The sequence below is a fragment of the Triturus cristatus genome, chromosome 7, assembly GCF_964204655.1.
Source record: "Triturus cristatus chromosome 7, aTriCri1.1, whole genome shotgun sequence".
NCBI classification, from domain to species: Eukaryota; Metazoa; Chordata; class Amphibia; order Caudata; family Salamandridae; genus Triturus; species Triturus cristatus.
Genome location: NC_140590.1, coordinates 188,098,997 through 188,121,008, shown reverse-complemented (window position 1 = coordinate 188,121,008; position 22,012 = coordinate 188,098,997). Strand labels below are relative to the sequence as shown.

The 22,012-nt window shown below is 46.9% G+C and overlaps 1 protein-coding gene across 6 annotated transcripts in view; it reads left to right on the top strand.

Annotated features, from left to right (window-relative positions):
- The window catches only part of LOC146809182 (uncharacterized), a 516,937-nt gene that overhangs the window by 104,327 nt on the left and 390,598 nt on the right, over positions 1-22,012 (top strand). For all 6 annotated transcript variants that reach the window (XM_085616005.1, XM_085616004.1, XM_085616003.1 and 3 more), the window contains exon 2: positions 2,647-2,704. In XM_085616005.1, coding sequence (XP_085472131.1) covers positions 2,692-2,704 — 13 coding nt within the window. In that variant the 5' untranslated portion in view covers positions 2,647-2,691. The remainder of the gene's footprint in view (positions 1-2,646; positions 2,705-22,012) is intronic.

The window sequence follows — 22,012 nt, the reverse complement described above, 5'->3', positions numbered from 1 at the left end:
GCGTGCCCCTACTTCTTTCATTTAATACAATCCATGCCCCTATTTTATTATTTTAGATATGCGTCCCAGGACGGCTGACATAGCCCGGCCGTTCGTGGCTGTTCAAGGACGGGCGGGCACAGAAGGAAAAGGGCTGTCATTTCCTTCTTGCCCAGAGAAGTCAAGGACAGTGTCCACTTCTCCCGCTCCACCGCTAGCAGCCCCCCCCCCTCTCTTTCTCTTATTCTCTACCTTTTTGTCGTGCTCCAGGTCACTTGTTGAAAACATTGACTTTTCTTTCCTCTGCTTTCCTTCACTCGTTCCCCTGCGAAATGGATCCAAAAAAAGAGAAAAGAGGAAACACTTTTGCTGCAAACGACTTTTTCTGACATTTTTCTATGCAGCCTCGGGAGGAGAGGAAAAAAAGGTTCAAAATTTGAACAATAAATACATAACTAAATAAAGCAACAGGGAGTGGGCGCAAATTATATTTAAGCATTAGACGACGTGCATTGTATGAGCGTGTACCCCTTTCTTCGCTTTACTTCCTGTCCTCAAAACACCAACAGTTGCTCAGGAGACATTTGAACTACATTTACGTCACGAAGCACGAGCGCGTTGTTACACACAGAGTGACCTCTATGAGAGAGATTCCAATCTCCCTGTATGTGTCCAGCTGTGTGTCTGGCTAAATGTCCTTCCGCACTTTCCATGTGATGCGGTACCTTTAGAGTGCTAGGTGGCCGGTAGCTCCTACACATTAAATGCCCCCGCTTCTAGGTGCCGTACACGCTGCTGGCTATGAAAGGCTCGCTGGAGGCTTGTGTGCTTGGAGAGGCTTATCGAAGAGGACTTGTGGACATCAAAACGCACACTAAATTTATTTATGCGTTTTTGTATAGCGCGGGCTTTACCCGAAGGTGTCAGAGCGCTTCACAATAAGAACAGTAACGTTACATGAGGAGAAAATTACAAGTGTGCATAGTACAAGAGCAAACGTTACGTTACATGAGGAAAAAGTGACAATTGTCCAAGTAACAACAGTAAACAGGATACGGTGTCATAAGTACTTAAGTTAACCTCAGTCTTACCCGTTTCCTGCTGTGGTGGGCCGGCCGGCAGGGACTCGGACACAGCCGGCTGCGGTTAGGCCTGGTCAGAATGGGTGCAACTACTGCTGGCCTGCTGCTGCTTAATTGTACCAGACACAGTACTACTAGTAGTCTAGTACTGGCTGCTCGATGCCCTCAATTCAACCGCGCCACCAAAGTCGTCGGGTCGGGCGTCATGGGCGCGGGGGCCGGGGCCGACTTTAAGGCGATGACTCGTCATGGTGAGCGAGCTCAGCTGCCTGTTGCGCACTGCGGTGGTTATGCTGGGGCATGCCAATGTGTAAAAAAATCTGGCACTTTATTGCACAGCCCCTAACCAAAATCCAGCCCAAAAAACGCCCGAACCAGTGTCGTCCTCCGGCCCGCCCACAGCAGCAAGTAAATGGCTAAGGCCTCCGCGGCACGGCACGCAGTGCGATGATGCCGCCATCATGACATCATGTGATCAACACTGTTTATATTTGGATAATAATACAAACTACAGTGTGTGTGACTCTGTGACTGACCCACTCACTCCTCAGGAGATGCATGCAATGCGTAAAACACACTGAGGCACGGGACGAAAGTCTGACAGTAAGTACAGACACACAGTAGTGTATGTTTAAGTTATATTGAAAAATGTAACATGTGCCTGGTGCACACAGTGCAGCCGAGTGTAGACCCGGCCCTGTCAAGTAAGTGCCGGTGCTTAGCACCAGAAAGCACAGGCACAAATTAAGCCTTGCATGGGAGTGATGTTGGCGGCTGAGCTGGGTGCCACAGAGGACGCTGGGGAGTGTGGTCCTGCACTCCCCTGCTCCCGATGGCAGCTTCGGTCTCCTCTGCACCTGGCCCCCACCGGAGGGCAAAATGAACAGCAGAAGGGCTTCCCGCACTGCGGAAGCCCCTGGAGGAGTAAGTACGCACCTCCTGGTGTGGGAGTGACGTTGGCGGCTGTGCTGGGTGCCGCAGAGGGGCGCTTTGCCCGGGAACGTCCCACGCAGTGGGAGCCCCTGGAGTAGTAATAAGGCACCTCCTGGTGTGGGAGTGACGTTGGCGGCTGTGCTGGGTGCCGCAGAGGACACTGGGGAGTGTGGTCCTGCACTCCCCTGCTCCCGATGGCAGCTCCGGTCTCCTCTGCACCTGGCCCGCACCGGAGGGCAAAATGAGCAGCAGAAGGGCTTCTTGCTAATCCTAATACTGCTCTGCCATCATCATCTAATCCTAATACTGCTCTGCCATCATCTAAAATTACAATTTGGGAGGTCATCAGTTTGAAAACAGCAATGTGAAAATAATTTAGACTAGAGAACAATCTATGTAGTAGAAATGTTTAAGGCTCAAAGCAATAAAACTCACACATTGTGGACAGTCTGGAAGTCTTATAAGCAGATATCAATGTCCGGTTATGTCTTAATGAAGTGGTCAGGGATTATTCGAGCATTCACATCTGTGCCTTTGACTCTCCGACCGTCAATTTTACACTTTGCCTTATAGAACAGAATTGTGATAACACATACTGTAACAGCTATTATTTATGTGATATATATTAACACCAGATTTTCTTGTTTTCTAGGACTTACGTCTGTCAAATAAGAAAAAAACAACCAGCTTCAAGACAATGAAAATACAAGGTATGTGGAAACTCAAAAATAAGAATTGCCTTGACAAGATCCCAGTGGCGTAGCTAGGGGGGAGCGGTGGGGGCGGTCCGCCCCAGGCGGCACTATTTTGGGGGAGGACAAAGGCATTCAGATAAGGCTCGGCTTGCTCTCCTGGACGTTCGGGGGATGGGCAGAGAAGGAATAGGACTCGGGCAGTGTCCTCTTCTTTTTGTGCTGGCAGCTGTCCCCCCCCCCCTCTTCCTATTATTCCCTCTCTTTCTGTCTTGCTGAAAACTGTAACTTGAAGAAATGGTTCACAACCTCTTTCCTTCTTTCCTTCTTTCATTTAGTTGCTTCCCTGTGAAATGGATCCAAAAAAGAAAAACACTCTTGCGGGAAATGCCCTTTTTCTGACATTTTTCTATTCCAAAGTGCAGCGGAATGGAGAGAAATAGAAGGTTTTAAATATGAAAAATAAATACATAACTAAATAAAGCAAGACAGAGTGGTTGCAAAGTAGCCAGATTGGTTTTATTCACATCCAAACACATCAGCCTCACTTTACAAACTTTGCAGTGAAGCGCTACTTTTGTTTTCTCGTCTTTCTTTGAACAGCATTGTTGTCCCCAGGTGGGGAAGTGCACAATTCCTGGAGGTACTGCAATACCTGGTTCATGGATGAATTGGAAAACAAAATGTGTACCATGGCTCTGTTTATGGATGTGGTCTTTTTAAACCATACTGCTTACGTTTATTAAGGATATAAGCAATGGACATTGAAACGGTTCCCTTCAGAGCCCTGTAGTCATGTCCTTAACTTTTCAGGTAAAACCACTCTCTGATTTCTGAATAGTGAGTGAGAGATCGATAAGGTAACCATGTTGTTTCTGCTTACATTTCACATGCTTTACTTAATCTTGCATTCCCTATGAGTGTTTGCTTTTACTTTTTTTTTTAGGCAGCATATTACTCTTATCAAGTGCATAATTTGAATTGAGCCAGATCCAAGTGTTTATAGCGGGCACAATTAGGTTGTAGCTGAAGGCAGTGTGAGTGTCTCTTTCAGTGGGGCAGTATGGTGTTCAGTGGGGGAGAGCATGTGGCACTATGGCCAGAGCTGTCGAATTTGGAACTGGGTTCAGCCTTCATGACCAGTCCACCAGACCACTCTACTGAGGGAGCACATTCCCATGCTAGGCCTTAGAAGGCCCCGCTAGACCTTAGAAGGCTTGATGTCTTAGCACAAGCTGGTAGACCCTAGTGGTGTCAATTGTGAGTTAACCTTGAAGGCCTGTCCACCACAATCCATACTGAAGTTCATCTCCAGTCTTGCGGGCAGGCCTACGAAGCAGCACACCCTAGAGCAACAGTGATCCAGTCACTGTGACTCTGTCACTGAGGTCACATGAACCTTAAGCAGGTTAGGACAGTGCAAACGGTGTGACCGCACTGGGTACCTATTTCGGCTGGGTGCGTAGTGTTTGCAAGTATATTATGGTTTTAAAAAAACTTGCTGCCACATTCCTGGCCTCCAGCAATTTTCAGAAACAATAAAAATGTCATGATAACTTTGGTGATTAATGTTCTTCCTAGAGAGAGATCCGAGTTTTGTCTAGTGGAAGGGTTGACTCCTGGAAAGGTAGCACAGAGGGTTAATATGCCTAATGCAAAGAACATGTACCATGCAGATCACAAAGTGCACTGCTTTAAAGGGGGGACCATGATGAATGGTCATTTAATGTCAGCTGTAGATGATGGATCCCTGAACAGTGTCATGTATGTGCATGTTTGCATTGTGCTGAGGGGATTACCAGGTAATTGTTCACGCAGCTCTATGATGGATGCCACACATGGTTTTTCTGTGTCCCCAGATAGATCATGCAGTCTGTGTGTTCTCTTTTGTACTGACAGTCACCGGTGTATTCAACTGTGTAGCCTTGGAGCGTGTCATGTATGTGCATGTAACTTGCATGATCGAGGTAACTATTAGCAGCGATACTACGTGTCTCTCTGTCCTCTTTCAAGTGCTTGCCGTCTTTTTCCCCCAGCAACCCCCCCCCAGGGGTGGCAATCTGAGGGATATCCCCAGGCGCCACAAGCTCTAGCTACGCCTCTGCAAGATCCTCTATCCATAGGTAAAGGGCAACCCTCTACAATGTAAATATTTCATGCTTACATATATTTCTCCCACTAATCCACTTTGTCTGCCATTTTTTTGCGCTGGAAATAAGTGTTACTACTACCAATTGAATTGCATTCAATTTAACTACCCGGAAGGATGAAAGACGTATCATCCAGTCTAACCTGGATTTCGTCTCAAGACTTTATGACACTGCTCTTTTTTTGTAGTTTTGTTTTTGCAGTCTTATATAGTGCGAAGCTTACGCAACGGTGTTGGAGCGCTGTACGATAGCTAGTTAGCAGAGAACGCCAGTGAGGTTCCCTCTGTCTCATTATTTATTCTCAATCTTGACTTGTTGATATTATGCACATGCTTTATTCTGGACTAGCATGACCATTTTTCAGATAACTGTATGCTATGGGTCTGATTCACAAAGGACCTCCGCACTTGTGGTGGAGGCTCTGCAGTCCTGGCGGGGATCCGCACTCGAGGCAGGATGTCTGTAATGGGTATGGGGAGTACTGTATTCCTCCACGCAGTATGGAGGTCCCACCACAAGTGTGGGCCTCCGCCACAAGTGAATAGGCCCTTTGTGAATCAGACCCTGAACATCCTAAATATGGGCCTTTAATTTTGCCACATCCATGCAGACCTGAGGATGGTCCCAACTATTCATTAACACAGATACCGAAACATCAACGTTTCACCGCATCTAGTCTGGACCTAACCATGTTTCCAGAATTACTGATTATATTACTGGATACATTTTTGTTTGTGCTTCAACTGAACCCCTTTTAGTATTGAATTAACATTGTCCATAAATAATTGTATTCATACAATGTAGCCCATGACTTACTTTGTTACATGCTTACTGTTACTAATTGGCTGCATAAACTGCTTCATTGGCTGTTTTTTGTTGATCTCACAGTTTTCATCTTATCACTCAATTGCTCTGATCAGGAAATAAGTGGTTCCTTTGCGATTGATGTACAACAGGGCCAGAATAGTTACACCGTTTTTTCTTTTTAAATTTTAAAGAACAGAAATATTTAGTGATTTGCCCACAATGTTAAGCAAAAGCTGATATTTGAACCAGAGGGGTGAATAGGATTGCGGGCGGATCGCCACCGCAGGCCCGGCGGTGGCAATCCACCTGCCATCCTACAGTGATTTACCCGCTGCCAGATTACAATGGCGGTGGGTAACGCGGCAGACGGAAAGTCCGTCTGCCGCTTTTCCACTGGTCAGCAATCGTTATGATTGCCGGACGGGTGGAGCTAGGACACCAATATGGTGGTGGTGCCTAGCAGGCACCGCCATCCATATTAGGATGCAGGGCATTTGCAGGCCTTCCATGGTGGTGATGCCACCATGGAAAGGCTGGTGGGGATTTCGTCTAGGCGCCCATTGCGGGCTCCCAGGGGGGTGGGGGGTGGGGAATGGACTTGGGGTGGACCTATGGTACCCCCCTACATTGCCTTGCACAAGGTGGGGAGTTGTTTCACCAATGTATTAGCATTCAAATTTAATTAATGTTAGCTATGGCTTCCTTTCTGCCACAATTTTCAGCATCCATACAAGTTATTCCTAAAAAAAATGGTACTAATTCATTTCCTAATTTTTATCATCATTAGGGTCTCTACTATCACATCTGCAAGTTTCAATGTCCCAGCAAATTTTCTCGCATAATTGCACTACACTATTTTTAATGCATTTTCAATGAAAGGCCTCATCATTAGATTCACTAGTTTTCATTAGTAATCAAATACTACAAAATTATTTTTTTAATAATCGTGTTATGGAAATCTATTAATAAGCATTCTAACTAACTATCAATGTATTTTCTCTTTTTCCTAACTCTTTCAAGCACTGTTTTACGGTGCTGTTACCTCACTTGTCTCTACTACTGTATCACCTTGTTCATCTCGTGGAAAGTGCACGTTCAGGTGTTTGTATCTAAATCGGTAAAAGTGTCATGTAAAGGGTTTCGCTCTATCAGTTTCATTAAACTAAACTATCCTTGGGGTTTCTACCCAGGTTCTAGAAACACCAGCTCTCAAGTACAAGACCTTCAGGTATATTCTAGAACATCATTTCTGTTCCACCTTAGCTCTTACTGTTCCTCACTTTAAGTGCTAATGCAGGTGAGGCTGGCACTTCTCTGTTCTGTGTTTCACCCTATCTAATATGAGGTCTTCAAACCCAACTACTTCCTTTTAAGTATATGTCTTTTGCTGTGTTTCAGTGTTTCTGCTCTTGCATGCATAACACTGAGCCACCAAGAAACATCTTTTGGTCAATTATCATGCTGTAAAAAAACCTTTCTCTCCGTTTTCTACCTCTCTCTCCTTTTCTCTCTTTTGATGTCTCTGGCATTCTCTCTACTTCCCTGAACTATGCTGTTGAGGTAGTCCTTCTGAATTCAACAGAAATAGGTCTTCACAATCATTACACTTTCTGCACATTTGGTGCGAAGAAAAACGAATGGCTTAAAACGTTGAAAAAATTAATTTAGTTATTTTCAGAAAACTTAAAAAGATAGTTGCTTGGTACTTGGATCATAGGCTCGTTACTAAAAATATTTAATATACATAGTTAGGAGCTTGGCTCCACGTTCTGAAAGGCCATCTGAAATACCTTAACTCTTTGAAACCTATCATTTTCTCTTAATTCGGGTTTTCAGGCCATGCTACGCAAAACACGCAATCCATTGCAGTCTCCGAAATTAAATATAATCAAAGCAAAACTTGTCCCTACAGTAGTGCTGAGATACTTTTGCCTATGTATTTTTGTGCATCATTATCAAGGTGCAGAATGGGGTTTTACCCTCATTTGCATATGTACATATCAATTTAGTGTTATTATCTTTGAAACAGATTTCCTGAGATATGTAGAAGTATGGGATTTTGACTCTTGTTTACTAGGCCTCAATTTGGGCCTACTAGACATGCTTTCCAAAATGGATATTTCCCTCTTTCCAATTCACTGTTCAGTATTTCTGCAGCACACAGCCAAGCAGAGTCATGTTTGCTTATTACCCTTAGCATTGTTTGCTGTGCTTGAGAGGAATTTCCGATGTTGAATATAATGGTACTTTCTTCAGGGATCTTGCACCAGCTCACTGTACTCTATTCATTCACAACTTGCTTTTTTGTTCATGTATCTACTTTTTACTAACATCTCTGGATTAGCATAGAGTGGATAGAATCACTATTAATCTAGTAGGATAGTGTTTAGGTGCTAAGGCAATATGACGTTTAAAGAAACTGCTCTGATTTGCTGCGAATGTAACACTTTTGATCACACCAAGATGATTTAGCAGTTTTAGTTATTTAATATGTGAAAATAGTGTATTTTAACCCTCGATTTTGATGGTGAGTCAGAAGAATTTCCTCACAAATTCCCTATGATGCAAGGGATGATGTCCATTTTTCTATTGACTTTGCTGTCTATTTATGATGTTCCACTTGTCTGTAATGATCAATTTGTCGAGAGCCTTCATGGCAATGAATCAGTACCGCAGTACGTTTTATAATAAATTCTTTAAATATTTTTTACTGATCTAAAATTCCATTATTGCGTTGGCCCTACTTAATTGACTGTATTTGTGTACTGTTGGGAGGTGCTTTAACTCGAGCATACATTGCCTAATTCTATTGAGATTTAACCCCTTCAGTGCCCGCCCCTTTCCCCGCCCAGTGCCGGCCGTTGCATTAGCGGGCGGGGTCTATGACGAGCTGGACTCGTCATGGGCACAGCGCCACCGCGGCCCATGACGAGTCCAGCTCGTCATGGGCACTGAAGGGGTTAACACAGTCTCTGATTCATCAATCTGAGGTTCTGGACTTTTAAGAGTCCAGAGGTGTCAGGGAAACAACACCCGAAGACCCCTGAGTTCCACCTGTCTCGGTGCACAAATAAACAGAGACACGGGCTTCTCGATGGCGGCGTCAAAGACCAAGGTTTATTTACTGCAGGGACACAGAAATCATAGGAACCACACAGAGGCAGAATCTACGAGACTGTTCAATTCGTATCAAGTGGGTAGCGCCTTAAATACAAGAAAAATGTCTCGGGGCAACATTACACAAATATTTCAACATTACACAAATATTTCTCATGCCCAGCCCGGTATCCCAAACAGACAATAAATAAATATCAAACAATGATTAGTTGTAGGTTTTCGGTATTCGATCAGGTTCCCTCGACAGTTCTCCATTCTTCGCCCGATCCTCCCCATCATAAAAATCGTAACCTCCCCATTGTAAAAGCCCAGAAGGAAAGGAGCAGAGCCAGGTGCAAAGGATTGAAATGTAGGATAAGAGGTGTTTATGGATCATAAACCGGCAGGGCAATCGTCTTCGGCCTTTCAGTCAGGACAACGGACACAAGAACCAGTATGGCAGGACTGGCCTCAGGCAAGGGAGGCAGCTTGATTCTGCCTAGTCATGCAGCGTCAGCCTTTCTCGGGCTCGAGCTAACGTGTCCTTAACAAGGTGACTCTGCCGGGGTCATCGTCCGTTCATTGACTATGTGAGGGCAAGAAACAAGATGGATGCCGTAACTAAAATGGATGCCATGGCTTTACAACAGAATGCCCTACTTCTCAGTGAATTCATGCTAGTTGCGCGGCGAAAACACTGTCATGCCTATAATGGATCATTTGCGGTTCATTGGTACCAAAATCGTGTCAGTACTACGATACCGAATTCACGGGTTCGGATCGCTACAGAACCTCAGACCGTCCTATTGCCCTTACATAGGCAATAACTCACTCTATGTCAGAGTCCAGTTCTATGTTCATCAGGTCACTGATATGTTGTTGTAGCATTACTCTATCCCGTGGCATATCTCTGGAAACAGGTGGTTTTCTTATGCATGAGGAAACACAAACGCTACATAAGGCAGGGCCACACTGAATAATGAGACAGCATGAGAATAAAAATACCAACGCAACACCAATGACCATTAGAACCTTCCACCCCCATGCAGATAAAAGATTCCAGAACCATCCCATAAGTGACCAGTCACCTTCCTCTACATGAATGGAGTCGGAGATTTTGTGTAACTTAGAGATGGCCTTGTATACTGTTGGCGCATTATCTGGGATAAAAACGCAGCAACTTGATTGGATCATTTTGCATACCCCACCTCGATCTGCAAGTAACACATCAAGAACCATACGGTTCTGTAACGTCATGAGGCGATCCGCTTGAAGCTCAGCCGTTAGGTTACTAAGGGCACCTGCAGTTTCGGTAATGGTGGATTCAACTACTTGTGTTAGTTGACGCAGGTTTCTACTGTTGACCATAGGCCCCCAGAACGGAAGGTAACCTTTGAAAAAGTCTCCTGCTTCTTGGCCAGCAGTATCTTCTTTACTGAATACACCTCTCACAACTCTTGTTTTGTGATAGTCCGGTGCAGCAGTGTATGTCGGAGGTAACAGTCGAGCGATATAACATGAGCCTGAGAAGTCAGCGGGCAGCCATGTATATGCTCTGTCTTGACAAACAAAATAGGTACCCTTAGCGGCTAAGAATGCTGGGGAAGATTGTGACGGGAACACGTATGTTTCAATACAGTCACTCTTCCCAAGTCGAGCTTTCTGATTCCTCCCATTCCCTTGCAAACAAACCTGACCTTGGTGGGGTACGACCCAGATCGGAGTTGAGCTCTTCCGTTTGTTCTCGCCCAGAGTAATGCCATATTCTGTAATGTTCCACCCCATGTAAACTCGCAACTCATCCTTGGGAATGTACGGAGTATTATTGACATCTCTCACCATGTCAGTGATTCCTTTTACCAAGGCTCTATTAGCAGAGTTATACCGGGTGGAATGTGGAGGTCGTGGAGGGTAGGTCTCTAGAGCATAGGCGAACATGGTCTGAAATGCCCAGAATGATCCATTATAACTGAAAGGCAGAACCAAATAAGGGATGCCCTTGTCCATGGTATGTGGTATCAGGCCACATACCCAGCAGTTTGTTGTGTTAACCACTAGTTGATGTTGGTGCAAGAGCTGAATGAAAGTGTTGTTTAGAAACTCAGAGGGTCGAGCTTGTTCGTGAGCAGGAAAAGGGTGGAAAGAATGAATAGTACCAATAGTTGGGGAAGCAGAAATATGGGGAGATACTGTAGACATAACAGGTGCAAAGATCAATTGAATACCAAAAATAATTCCGCCTACTAGAGTTGTAAAAACAATCAGAAGTGTCAGAGCACATTGCATTAGGAAACATTTGCTATGTAGTATATCATACAGTTTGGTCTTATGCACATTTATGACTTTAACCCGTCGTAATTCAGGAAGCTCCATCTTCTATAACCGTTCGCAACGGATGGTTTGTACCTGTTAAAAACTTACCTCTATCTATCCTGGGAGTTCCCAAGATAAACAGAAGAAACCGACCTAATGTCTGATTCCCTGTAAATTAAAACAAGGCACACGTTACGACCCTACGGTAACCCAGACGGCAAGGTAAAAGGATAGCAAAAAAAAATTTAAAAAGAGCAAACTTCCTGACAGTACGGGATGTAATGCAATCAAAACAGTTTTACAGTTTTTCAAACAAAAATGTAGTAATGCAATGTCATCAGTTCATCACATGAGAACGAAGATTGTATCTGTACTTTCCAGGTCTGGTTTGGTCTGGAAATAGCTGGTCCACAGGTGCAGAAATGTTCGACTCCACAGATGACAAATGTTCACTTTGTGCAATACTTGGTTCAGGGTTCAACGGAACGGTTTCTGCTGAAGTGTCAAAGTTCTGTGTTTCAGTTTGTGGACGGTCCGTTAGATACTCTGCATCACTGAATGGGATGTGTCTAGGAACAGGTTCTGTCTCGGATACACCAATTCCTCGTCTAACCCAGTTGTCATAGGGAAGTGGAAGAGGGACACGCTTTGTATGGCTGGCGTGCACCCAATTCTTCCTGCCGGCCAGGCGTACTGCAGTTCTGGTTACAAGGTGGACCTGGAATGGGCCTACGAATCTCGGCTGAAGGTTTCGGGTGCGTTCGAAGTTTCGCACCACGACCTGGTCCCCAGGTTTCAACGTGTGGCCTGGACTCTCCGGCAGTTTAGGCAAGGATTCGAATACCTGTTGATGAATAAGACTCAGCTTAGCAGTCAGATCATAAAGGTAATCAATCAACATTGGGTATTCAATTTGCCTAAATTCCTTTGGCCTAGGGACTCCCCAAACATTAGCAGGGCGGCCGAACACAATCTCATATGGGCTAAGCCCTACTCGAGAGTGTACCGTCGCTCTGGTGGACAGTAAAGCTAAAGGCAGGGCATCTGGCCAAGAGAGACCAGTGGAAGCTTGAATTTTCGCAAGCTTCAGCTTCAGGGTGCCATTGTACCCTTCCACCAAACCTGCTGACTGTGGATGATTCGCACTGTGGAATTTCTGTACAATTCCTAGACCTGCACACACACTCTTCATAACTTTCCCTACAAACTCACTTCCGTTGTCTGACCAAACAATCCGTGGCATACCATACCTAGGGAAATATTCTTTGAGGAGGATTTTGGCAGTGGACATGGCAGTGTTATCCTTTAATGGGTATGCCTCAATCCACCTTGAAAAGGCACATACTACCACTAGGACATACTTAAGATTGTTACACCTGTCCATGTAGATAGAATCCAACTGAATCACTTCAAAGGGACAGGAAGGGGGAGCAAAATGACCAGTTGGGGTTGGGGTTCCCTTGCCAGGATTATGCATCAGGCACACCATGCAGTTTTTCACCACTCTTTCCGCACACTTCGTAATTCCATCATTCTTCCATACTGGAGCTAACATTTTACAGATCCCTTTCGAACTAATGTGCGCCGCTCCATGCGCCATCGTGACTACTGCAAGTACATACGCATTGGGTAACATCCAACGTTGCTGCTCAGACAGATCAACCCAACATCCACTCGAATCCATTTTACCCGTTTTCTCCTTCCATTCATTCTTCTCATCTTCAGTTGTCTCATTTTGGATTGCTTTCACACTGTCAATCGTATTCTCACACATTCCTGATTCAGCAATCCATCTTGCAGACGTTGCAACGTACATTCTGCTCATCATGTTCTTGGCCGTTTCTTTAGCGACCTCATCAGCAAACGCATTCCCTCGGCCAACATCATCCGTGATCTTTCGATGTGCACTGCACTTCACAATCGCAACTTCATTCGGTAGGGTCAGGGATTCTAATAGATCGCTGACTAACTGTCCATGTTGGATCTTAGCTCCATGGGACGTGAGAAAACCTCTTTCTTTCCACAGACGTCCAAAACTATGTGCAACGCCGAAGGCGTACTGGCTGTCAGTAAACACATTCACTCTCTTTCCCTCAGCTAAAACACACGCTCTTGTCAATGCAATTAATTCTGCTGCTTGGGCAGAATTCTGATTCACTCTTGCAGTCTCAACAATCGTACTCAAAGTCGTAACTGCATACGCGGCCGTTACATCACCATTCTGGAGTTTGAAACAGGACCCATCGACATATAACGTGCCGTCTGGGTCTGATAACGGAGTATCTTTTAAATCGATTCTACCTTTTGTCTCTTCCTCAGTTCTGAAACAACAACCATGGGGTTCTGAATCACTCGACTCCTGGGCAATCGGCAACAGCGTTGCTGGATTCAATATGTTGCATCGCTTGATCTGAATGTGACTTGCCAAAAGTGTCATCTCGTAGCCTGATAATCTAGCACTGGTGAGGTGCTGAGTTTTCGTTCTATTCATGAGTGTATCCACAGCATGTGGAACCATGACTACTAACATGTTGTTCATGACTAATCCGGCAGACTGTCGAATAGACACTGCGGCTGCTGCTGTGGCTCTCAAACAACTTGGCAATGCTCTGGCTACCGGATCTAATGTGGATGAAAAATATGCACAAGGCCGCTGTTTGTCGCCAAATTGTTGCGTTAAAACACTCAATGCACAACCTTCTCTTTCATGGACATATAGAGTAAATGGCTTACTGTAGTCAGGAGTACCCAACACAGGAGCTGAACACAGCGCATCACGTAAGTCAGAGAAACTCTGTTGACATTCATCAGACCATGGCAAAGGGCTTGGAACACCTTTTCCAGTCAGGGCTACCAAAGGTTTCGCCATGAGAGAAAAATTTGGGATCCATTGCCTACAGTATGACGTAATACCCAAAAATGCACGCACTTCTCTCTGTGTGGTTGGTACAGTCATCTGCGAAATTGCTTTGATTCTCTCTGGGGTCAACCTTCTTCCCTCCTTTGACAAAAGATGACCTAAGTAGGTCACTTCTTGGCAACAATATTGCAGTTTAGAAGGTGACACCTTGTGATGCAAGTCTGACAAATGACGCAATAAAGAAATTGTAGCTGCTTTGCAAGTTTCCTTGTCATCAGCGGCTAGTAGAAGATCGTCTACATATTGGATCAGAGCGACACCATGAGGAAGTACAAGAGTATCTAGTTGACTTTTTAGTGCTTGGCTGTAAATTGAAGGGCTTTCACAATAACCTTGTGGAGCGCGTTTGAATCTGAAACTGCGTCCTCCTAGGGAGAAACCAAAAATGTCTCTACTTTCTTCGGCTATCGGGATGCTGAAAAATGCATTTTTCAAGTCAATTACCGTGAACCATGATGCCGATGCAGGAATCAACGTTAATAATGCAGTGATATCTGGTACCACTGGAAACTGTGGAATCACAATTTTGTTAACCTCTCTGAGGTCGATCACAAATCTGTAGATTGGAGGTTTGGAAGGATCAGTGCATTTCAAAATCGGCAGAACAGGACTATTACAAACGTTTCCTCTAGTTTCCTCAATCACATCTTTCTGTATCAAGTCCTTTACAATCAGTAAAAGTGCTCGTTCACCTTCATTTGAAATCCGATACTGTGGGATTCGTGGAAATTTAACATTCGCTTTTAGACTTACCACGTAAGGCGGAATTTCCAATAGACCTACATCGTTAGGGCCAGTTGCCCAAAGAGTATCAGGGAGTGAACGCAGCTCCGGTGGGAGCTTGTCCATCGACATGTACATCGGAGAGATGACTCTTTTGCCTAATGTGAGCTGTACTCCCGAAGGAGAACAGTACAGTGTCGCATGCAGGCGTTTCAACAGGTCTAAACCAAGCAGATTCTCATTACAACCAGTAGTTAGGATAAGGGGTGCTTCTAGCTTGCATGGCCCAACAGAGATAGATAAAGGACTAGACACAGGATTGTGAACAGGGGCGCCTGAGAAACCTACTGAAATGTTCGTTAAGCCGGACAAAGGTGCGCCAGGGAGTTTTGCACGCATGATTGAACTTTTTGCCGCACCAGTATCCAACAGAAACGGTTCGACCACGCCTGAGGTAGCTACTGCGACATAAGGTCCACTCTGATCAACTGGAACTGATACTACTCCCTCTCTCTGTCTTCGGCTGTCCTATTGCTCGCTTCTATGGATCTCTTCATTATGATCGTAATAATCTTCAACATGGTACTGTGGAGATCTACCTAGTTGCGTAGGTTGTATATTTCGCTGGTCGAAATAATTCGATTGGCGATCAGTCTGTGGTGTCATCGTACCACGCCCTCTACCTCTAGGGGCTTGCGTAAATCCAACATTTCCTCTCTGAGCTGAGATACCACTAGTTTGAGGGTGTAGTACTGGACACTCGTTCTTATAATGACCCTCCTTTTTACAATAGGCACACTGATTCCATGCTAATTGTTGTCGGGGAAAGTTATAATTAAATCTTTGGGCCGTCCCTTGCTGAAATTGTGGCTGCGGTTGAAACTGAGGTCGCTGCTGTGAATCTGACTGATTCGAACGAGGCGGATATGCTTGTTGCAACAGAACTTTGGTTTTTAAATCTTTCGTTTTCTTTTCTGATTTTTCCTTCTCTTCTTTCTCTCTATTCTCGTAATACTGAGCAGTTGCTAGTATCTGTGCTGTCGTCGACACTGCCCATGCACTTTCTGAATCTTTTAACTTATTACTAAGCTCAGGTAATAAATTAAACACAAACTTATCAACAAACAACCTCTGACCTCCCTCGGTACTCATATCTTGCCCACTGTGATCTACGAAAGTCTCTTCAAATCTAGTGAAGAAGTCAGAGACGCTTTTGTCCTTCTTTTGCTTACATGCTGATAGTTTATCCCAATTTACTCGCAACGCTGGCATCAGCGTTTTCATCAGATTAATTATTCTGCCAGGTAAGTCAGAAATCAGGGGTTCAGGTTTAGCTCCGCCAAACTGTTGTGCATCTGCCGCTACGATAGCTGGCCAATCACCTCCTAAGGCGACTGGGTGGTTCTCTTGCCGAATCTTGGCCCATATAGGCTGTGGCACTACATTACCAAATAGCATTTCAATGTCTGCCAAATTCATGATACACGCTTGGACTGTTTGCGTTAACTCTTTATAATAACCAGCAGGATTTTTACGAGGATCTGGCAATGCTTGCTTCACTGCTAATACTTCAGCTCGCTTCCAAGGGATATGTATCCATACTCTTTGGAATTGCGCTGGGGCAGCTGCAATACCAAGGGCCGCATCAGCTTGAACTGCATCACGCCATATGGGCGGAACTTCCCTCATCGGATACTGACCTCGTCTTTTTCTAGTTATCGGTGTACCATCAGGGTCTTTTGTCGCCCTTAAAGGGGACTCGTCCCTATAAGCTAAAATCAATTCTATCGCTCTTCGTACTTCTGAACCTATCACCATTCCTGCGGCAAATTTCTGCTGAATATTTATTAAATCAGAGGGAACTGTATCTAAGTCATCATCTTCCCATTCTTCACGCACGAGAGAACACATCACGTCAAAAACATAACGTTGAGTCGGTTCATTCCATTGCATAAATGTGTCTAACACTCTTCGTGCATCATACTTCGCAGCTTTCGACATCCATCTAAGAGCTGTCGAATCTAACGTGTCTCGTTCCTCGGGACCAGGAAACTGGCTACGTCTCTGTATAGAGTCAGAAACGGGGGTCCCAATTAAAGACCTGTAGAGAGGAGTTAGGATATTAGTCACAGAGTCGGTTATCTTCCGACGAACAACAAGCGGAGTCAAAATGTTAGGGCTCGGGGACAGGGCAGTTGAAGCAGGTGAAATAGTAAGGGTGGGAGTAGTAGGTAAAGCAGTTTGTGAAATGATAGGCGGAACAGGCAACCCAGGGAGAGGGGGTGCCGTAGGATCATTGATCACGGGAAAGACAGGAGCTGGATTCAAAGGAAGTGGAGCACCTATTCCATGCTGACCAGCAGCTGGCTGTACAACAGGTAGTAACTGTGGTGCTGTAATACCCTGTGCATACGGTGGAGGTGAACTCAACAGATAAGACAACAGGGGATCCTTTTAGGGGTACTCTATCGGCTTAGCAGGACAAGATGGCAAGACAGGGTAGCATTTATCGATCGCCAGATTATGTCTTCTGTTCGCTATTTCTATTGCTTTTTCGGTCTCGTTGACATGCAGCTGCCTAGCAGACTCCATTAAGGTCAACCCTTTCTCTTTCTGCTCTTTCTTTGTTTTCCTAATTTCTCTCTGTTTGGCTTCTTTGCGCCATACGCGAAAAGAATCAAACATTGCCGGCCGGGCTTTTTTCTTGAACAATTTCATTTCTAAATTATCTAGAATTTCACTTTCAAAACTACCATGCGGTGGCCAACTAAGGACACCATCTTTCTTAGTATAACGGACCCATACTTCATTGTACGTAATAGGACCCACACCATGTTTACAATAGAGCTCATATGTAGGAGTTCCAATCGGAGGAACCGAACACGAATCCTCCAACCGGGAATCCCCGTTGCAACGTAATAAGGACAAGAAACAATTTTTACTCTTAATCATGATTATACAGACAAATTCCAACCAAAATGCACAGAGAACTTAGGCCTACCAAAAACGAACCAATACCAGATACAAAGATTATCCTAACAAGAGCAACCAATGATAATCTACAAATCCATAAACAAACGTATCCAAATGACCAGACTGAGCACTACCCAATTAATACTTAACTGAAATGTGGAAGACGTCACCAAGGAGAACCCGTCTACGTCTCGCCGTACTAAGGTCTGCACCTCGGGTCCAAGACAGGGCGACAGTCAAGGCAGCGGTCCTCTGTAGCCGTCTGGAAACGGGAACCCTCGTGGAAGAGATCGTCGGGCCACTTTTACGACATGCAGGGATCGATGAAGCGGGGTACCTCCCTCCGGAATCTTCACACGAAACTTCTCGAATTCTTCAGGCTTTGGACCGGTACCGGATGACGTCGCCCCACGTTGGGCGCCAATTTGAGGTTCTGGACTTTTAAGAGTCCAGAGGTGTCAGGGAAACAACACCCGAAGACCCCTGAGTTCCACCTGTCTCGGTGCACAAATAAACAGAGACACGGGCTTCTCGATGGCGGCGTCAAAGACCAAGGTTTATTTACTGCAGGGACACAGAAATCATAGGAACCACACAGAGGCAGAATCTACGAGACTGTTCAATTCGTATCAAGTGGGTAGCGCCTTAAATACAAGAAAAATGTCTCGGGGCAACATTACACAAATATTTCAACATTACACAAATATTTCTCATGCCCAGCCCGGTATCCCAAACAGACAATAAATAAATATCAAACAATGATTAGTTGTAGGTTTTCGGTATTCGATCAGGTTCCCTCGACAGTTCTCCATTCTTTGCCCGATCCTCCCCATCATAAAAATCGTAACCTCCCCATTGTAAAAGCCCAGAAGGAAAGGAGCAGAGCCAGGTGCAAAGGATTGAAATGTAGGATAAGAGGTGTTTATGGATCATAAACGGGCAGGGCAATCGTCTTCGGCCTTTCAGTCAGGACAACGGACACAAGAACCAGTATGGCAGGACTGGCCTCAGGCAAGGGAGGCAGCTTGATTCTGCCTAGTCATGCAGCGTCAGCCTTTCTCGGGCTCGAGCTAACGTGTCCTTAACAAGGTGACTCTGCCGGGGTCATCGTCCGTTCATTGACTATGTGAGGGCAAGAAACAAGATGGATGCCGTAACTAAAATGGATGCCATGGCTTTACAACAGAATGCCCTACTTCTCAGTGAATTCATGCTAGTTGCGCGGCGAAAACACTGTCATGCCTATAATGGATCATTTGCAGTTCATTGGTACCAAAATCGTGTCAGTACTACGATACCGAATTCACGGGTTCGGATCGCTACAGAACCTCAAATCAATGGGCATATTGTTGAAGTAATCAATCAATCAATCAATCAGGGTACTTGTAAAGTGCGCTACTTACCCGTGAGGGTCCCAAGGCGCTGAGGGGTGGGGGTGGGGGTGGGTGGGTGCCGCTACTGCTCGAAGAGCCAGGTCTTGAGGAGTCTTCTGAAGGCGAGTAGGTCTTGGGTCTGTCGTAGGTGGGTTGGGAGGGTGTTCCAGGTTTTGGCGGCGAGGTAAGAGAAGGATCTGCCGCCGGCGGTCGTACGTTGGATGCGGGGGACATCTGCGAGGGCGAGGTTGGCGGAGCGGAGCTGGTGGGTGGGGGTGTAGAACCTGAGTCTGCTGTTCAGATAGGCTGGTCCGGCATTGTGGAGTGCTTTGTGTGCGTGGGTGAGGAGCTTGAAGATGATCCTATTGTCGATGGGGAGCCAGGGCAGGTCTCTCAGGACGGGGGTGATGTGGCTGCGGCGGGGGACGTTGACGATCAGTCGGGCGGAGGCGTTTTGGATGCATTGTAGCCGCCGTTGGTGTTTGGCTGGGATTCCTGCGTAGAGTGCGTTGCCGTAGTCCAGTCTGCTGCTGACGAGGGCCTGTGTCACGGTTCTTCTTGTTTCAGTCGGGATCCATTTGTAGATCCGGCGGAGCATGCGTAGAGTGTTGTAGCAGGAGGAGGAGACGGCGTTGACTTGCTTGGACATGGAGAGGGAGGAGTCGAGGATGAATCCTAGGTTGCGTGCGTGGTCGGTTGGTATCGGTGCTGTCCCCAGGGCGGTCAGCCACCAGGAGTCGTCCCAGGCTGAGGGGGTGGGTCCGAGGATGAGGACCTCCGTCTTGTCCGAGTTCAGTTTCAGACGGCTGCTCCTCATCCGGTCGGCGATGGCCTTCATGCCCTCGTGAATGTTGGTTTTGGCAGTGTGAGGGTCCTTGGTGAGGGAGAGGATGAGCTGGGTGTCGTCGGCGTAGGAGATGATGTTGAGGTTGTGGTGGCGGGCCACTTGTTCAAGGGGGCCATGTAGATGTTGAACAGCGTCCGGCTGAGGGATGAGCCCTGGGGGATGCCGCAGATGATGTCGGTGGCTTCTGACCAGAAAGGTGGGAGGCGGACACTCTGTGTTCTGCCGGAGAGGAAGGACGTGGTCCAGTCAAGGGCCTTCTCTTGGATTCCGGCTTCTTGGAGGCGTGTCTGTAGGGTGCGGTGGCAGACCGTGTCCAATGTGGCTGACAGGTCCAGGAGGATGAGGGCTGATGTTTCGCCGTTGTCCAGTTGGCGTCTGATGTCGTCTGTGGCGGCGATGAGGGCTGCCTCGGTGCTGTGGTTACATCTGAATCCGGATTGGGACAGGTCCAGGATGTTGTTGTCTTCGAGGTGGCGGGTCAGTTGAATGTTGGCGATTTTCTCGATGACCTTTGCCGGGAACGGGAGCAGGGAGATGGGTCGGAAGTTCTTGAGGTCCGTGGTGTCCGCCTTGGGATTTTTGAGGAGGGCGTTGATTTCAGCGTGCTTCCAGCTTTCCGGAAATGTCGCTTTTTCGAAGGAGATGTTGATGACCTTCCGTAGTTGGGGTGCGATGGCCGTGTCTGCTTTGTTGAATACGTGGTGTGGGCATGGGTCTGAAGGAGATCCTGAGTGGATGGAGTTCATGATCTTGCGTGTCTCGTCGTCGTTGGTGTTGGCCCAGGAGGTCAGGCGGTTGGCGCTGTGGGTGATCGCGGGGCGGGAGGAGTTGTGCATCGTTGGTGCGGTCGTGGAGTTGAAGCTGTCGTGGATGTCAGTGATCTTGCGGTGGAAGAAGATGGCCAGTGAGCCGCACAGTTCTTGTGAGGGCGGGATGTCGTTGCCACTGGCGTCGGGATTGGAGAGTTCTTTCACGATGCGGAAGAGCTCTTTGCTGTCGTGTGCGTTGTTATCCAGGCGGACTTTGAAGGAGGATCTCTTGGCAAGTCTGATGAGGTGGTGATGTCTACGGGTGGCGTCCTTGTGGGCTTCGTGGTTTTCTGGCGTTCGTTTGTGGAGCCATTTCTTCTCCAGCTTACGGCAGGCGCGTTTGGAGGTCAGGAGCTCGTCGGTGAACCAGGTGGCTCTCCTGCTGACGTGGCTGTTGGATGGTCTCTTGAGTGGGGCGAGGGTGTTGGCGCAGTCGTCAATCCACTGTCTGAGGTTTCGGGCTGTGGCGTCGGGGCAGGTGGGGTTGATAGGTGGGTTCTGGGCGAGGGTGGTGGTCAGTTGGTCTTTGGTGACTTTGTTCCAGCAGCGGCGCGGCAGCTGTTGGGTGCGATGGTGCGTGGTTGGTTTTTTGAAGGTGAAGTGGATGCAGTGGTGGTTGGTCCAGTGGGGTTCGGAGGTGTGGTCGAAGGTGACGTGGGTGCTTGTGGAGAAGACGGCGTCCAGCGTGTGGCCTGCAGCGTGGGTGGGTGCAGTGACGAATTGTCTGAGGCCGAGGTTGGCGAGGTTTTCGTTCAGAGTGGCGGAGTTGGCGTCGTTGTTGTTCTTGAGGTGGAAATTCAGGTCCCCGAGGAGGATGTAGTCCATGGAGGCGAGTGCGTGGGTGCTGGCGAGGTCGGCGATGGAGTCGCTGAACTGTGCTCGTGGTCCGGGGGGTCTGTAGATGAGGGTTCCTCTGAGGGTGGTGTTGGGGTCGGTGTGGATCCGGAAGTGCAGGTGTTCGGCGGTGTTGAGGGTGTCGTCTGCGTGGGTGGTGACCTTGAGGGTGGACTTGTAGACGATGGCTATTCCTCCTCCGATTCCATTGGCGCGGTCCCTGTGGGTGATCTTGTAGCCGTCCGGGATGGCTATGGCGATGTCGGGTGCCGAGGAGTCGCTCCACCAGTTCTCGGTAAGGAAGACCACGTCTGGGGCGAAAGTGTCAAGCAGGTCCCAGAGGTCGACGGCGTGTTTGCGTGCGGAGCGGGTGTTGAGTAGAATGCAGCGGAGGTGGTTGGGTCCAGTTCTTGGAGGTTTGGTGGGTCTGTCGCAGGTGAAGCTGCAGGTGCGGCAAGAGAAGGGTCCGTGGGTCCGTTTT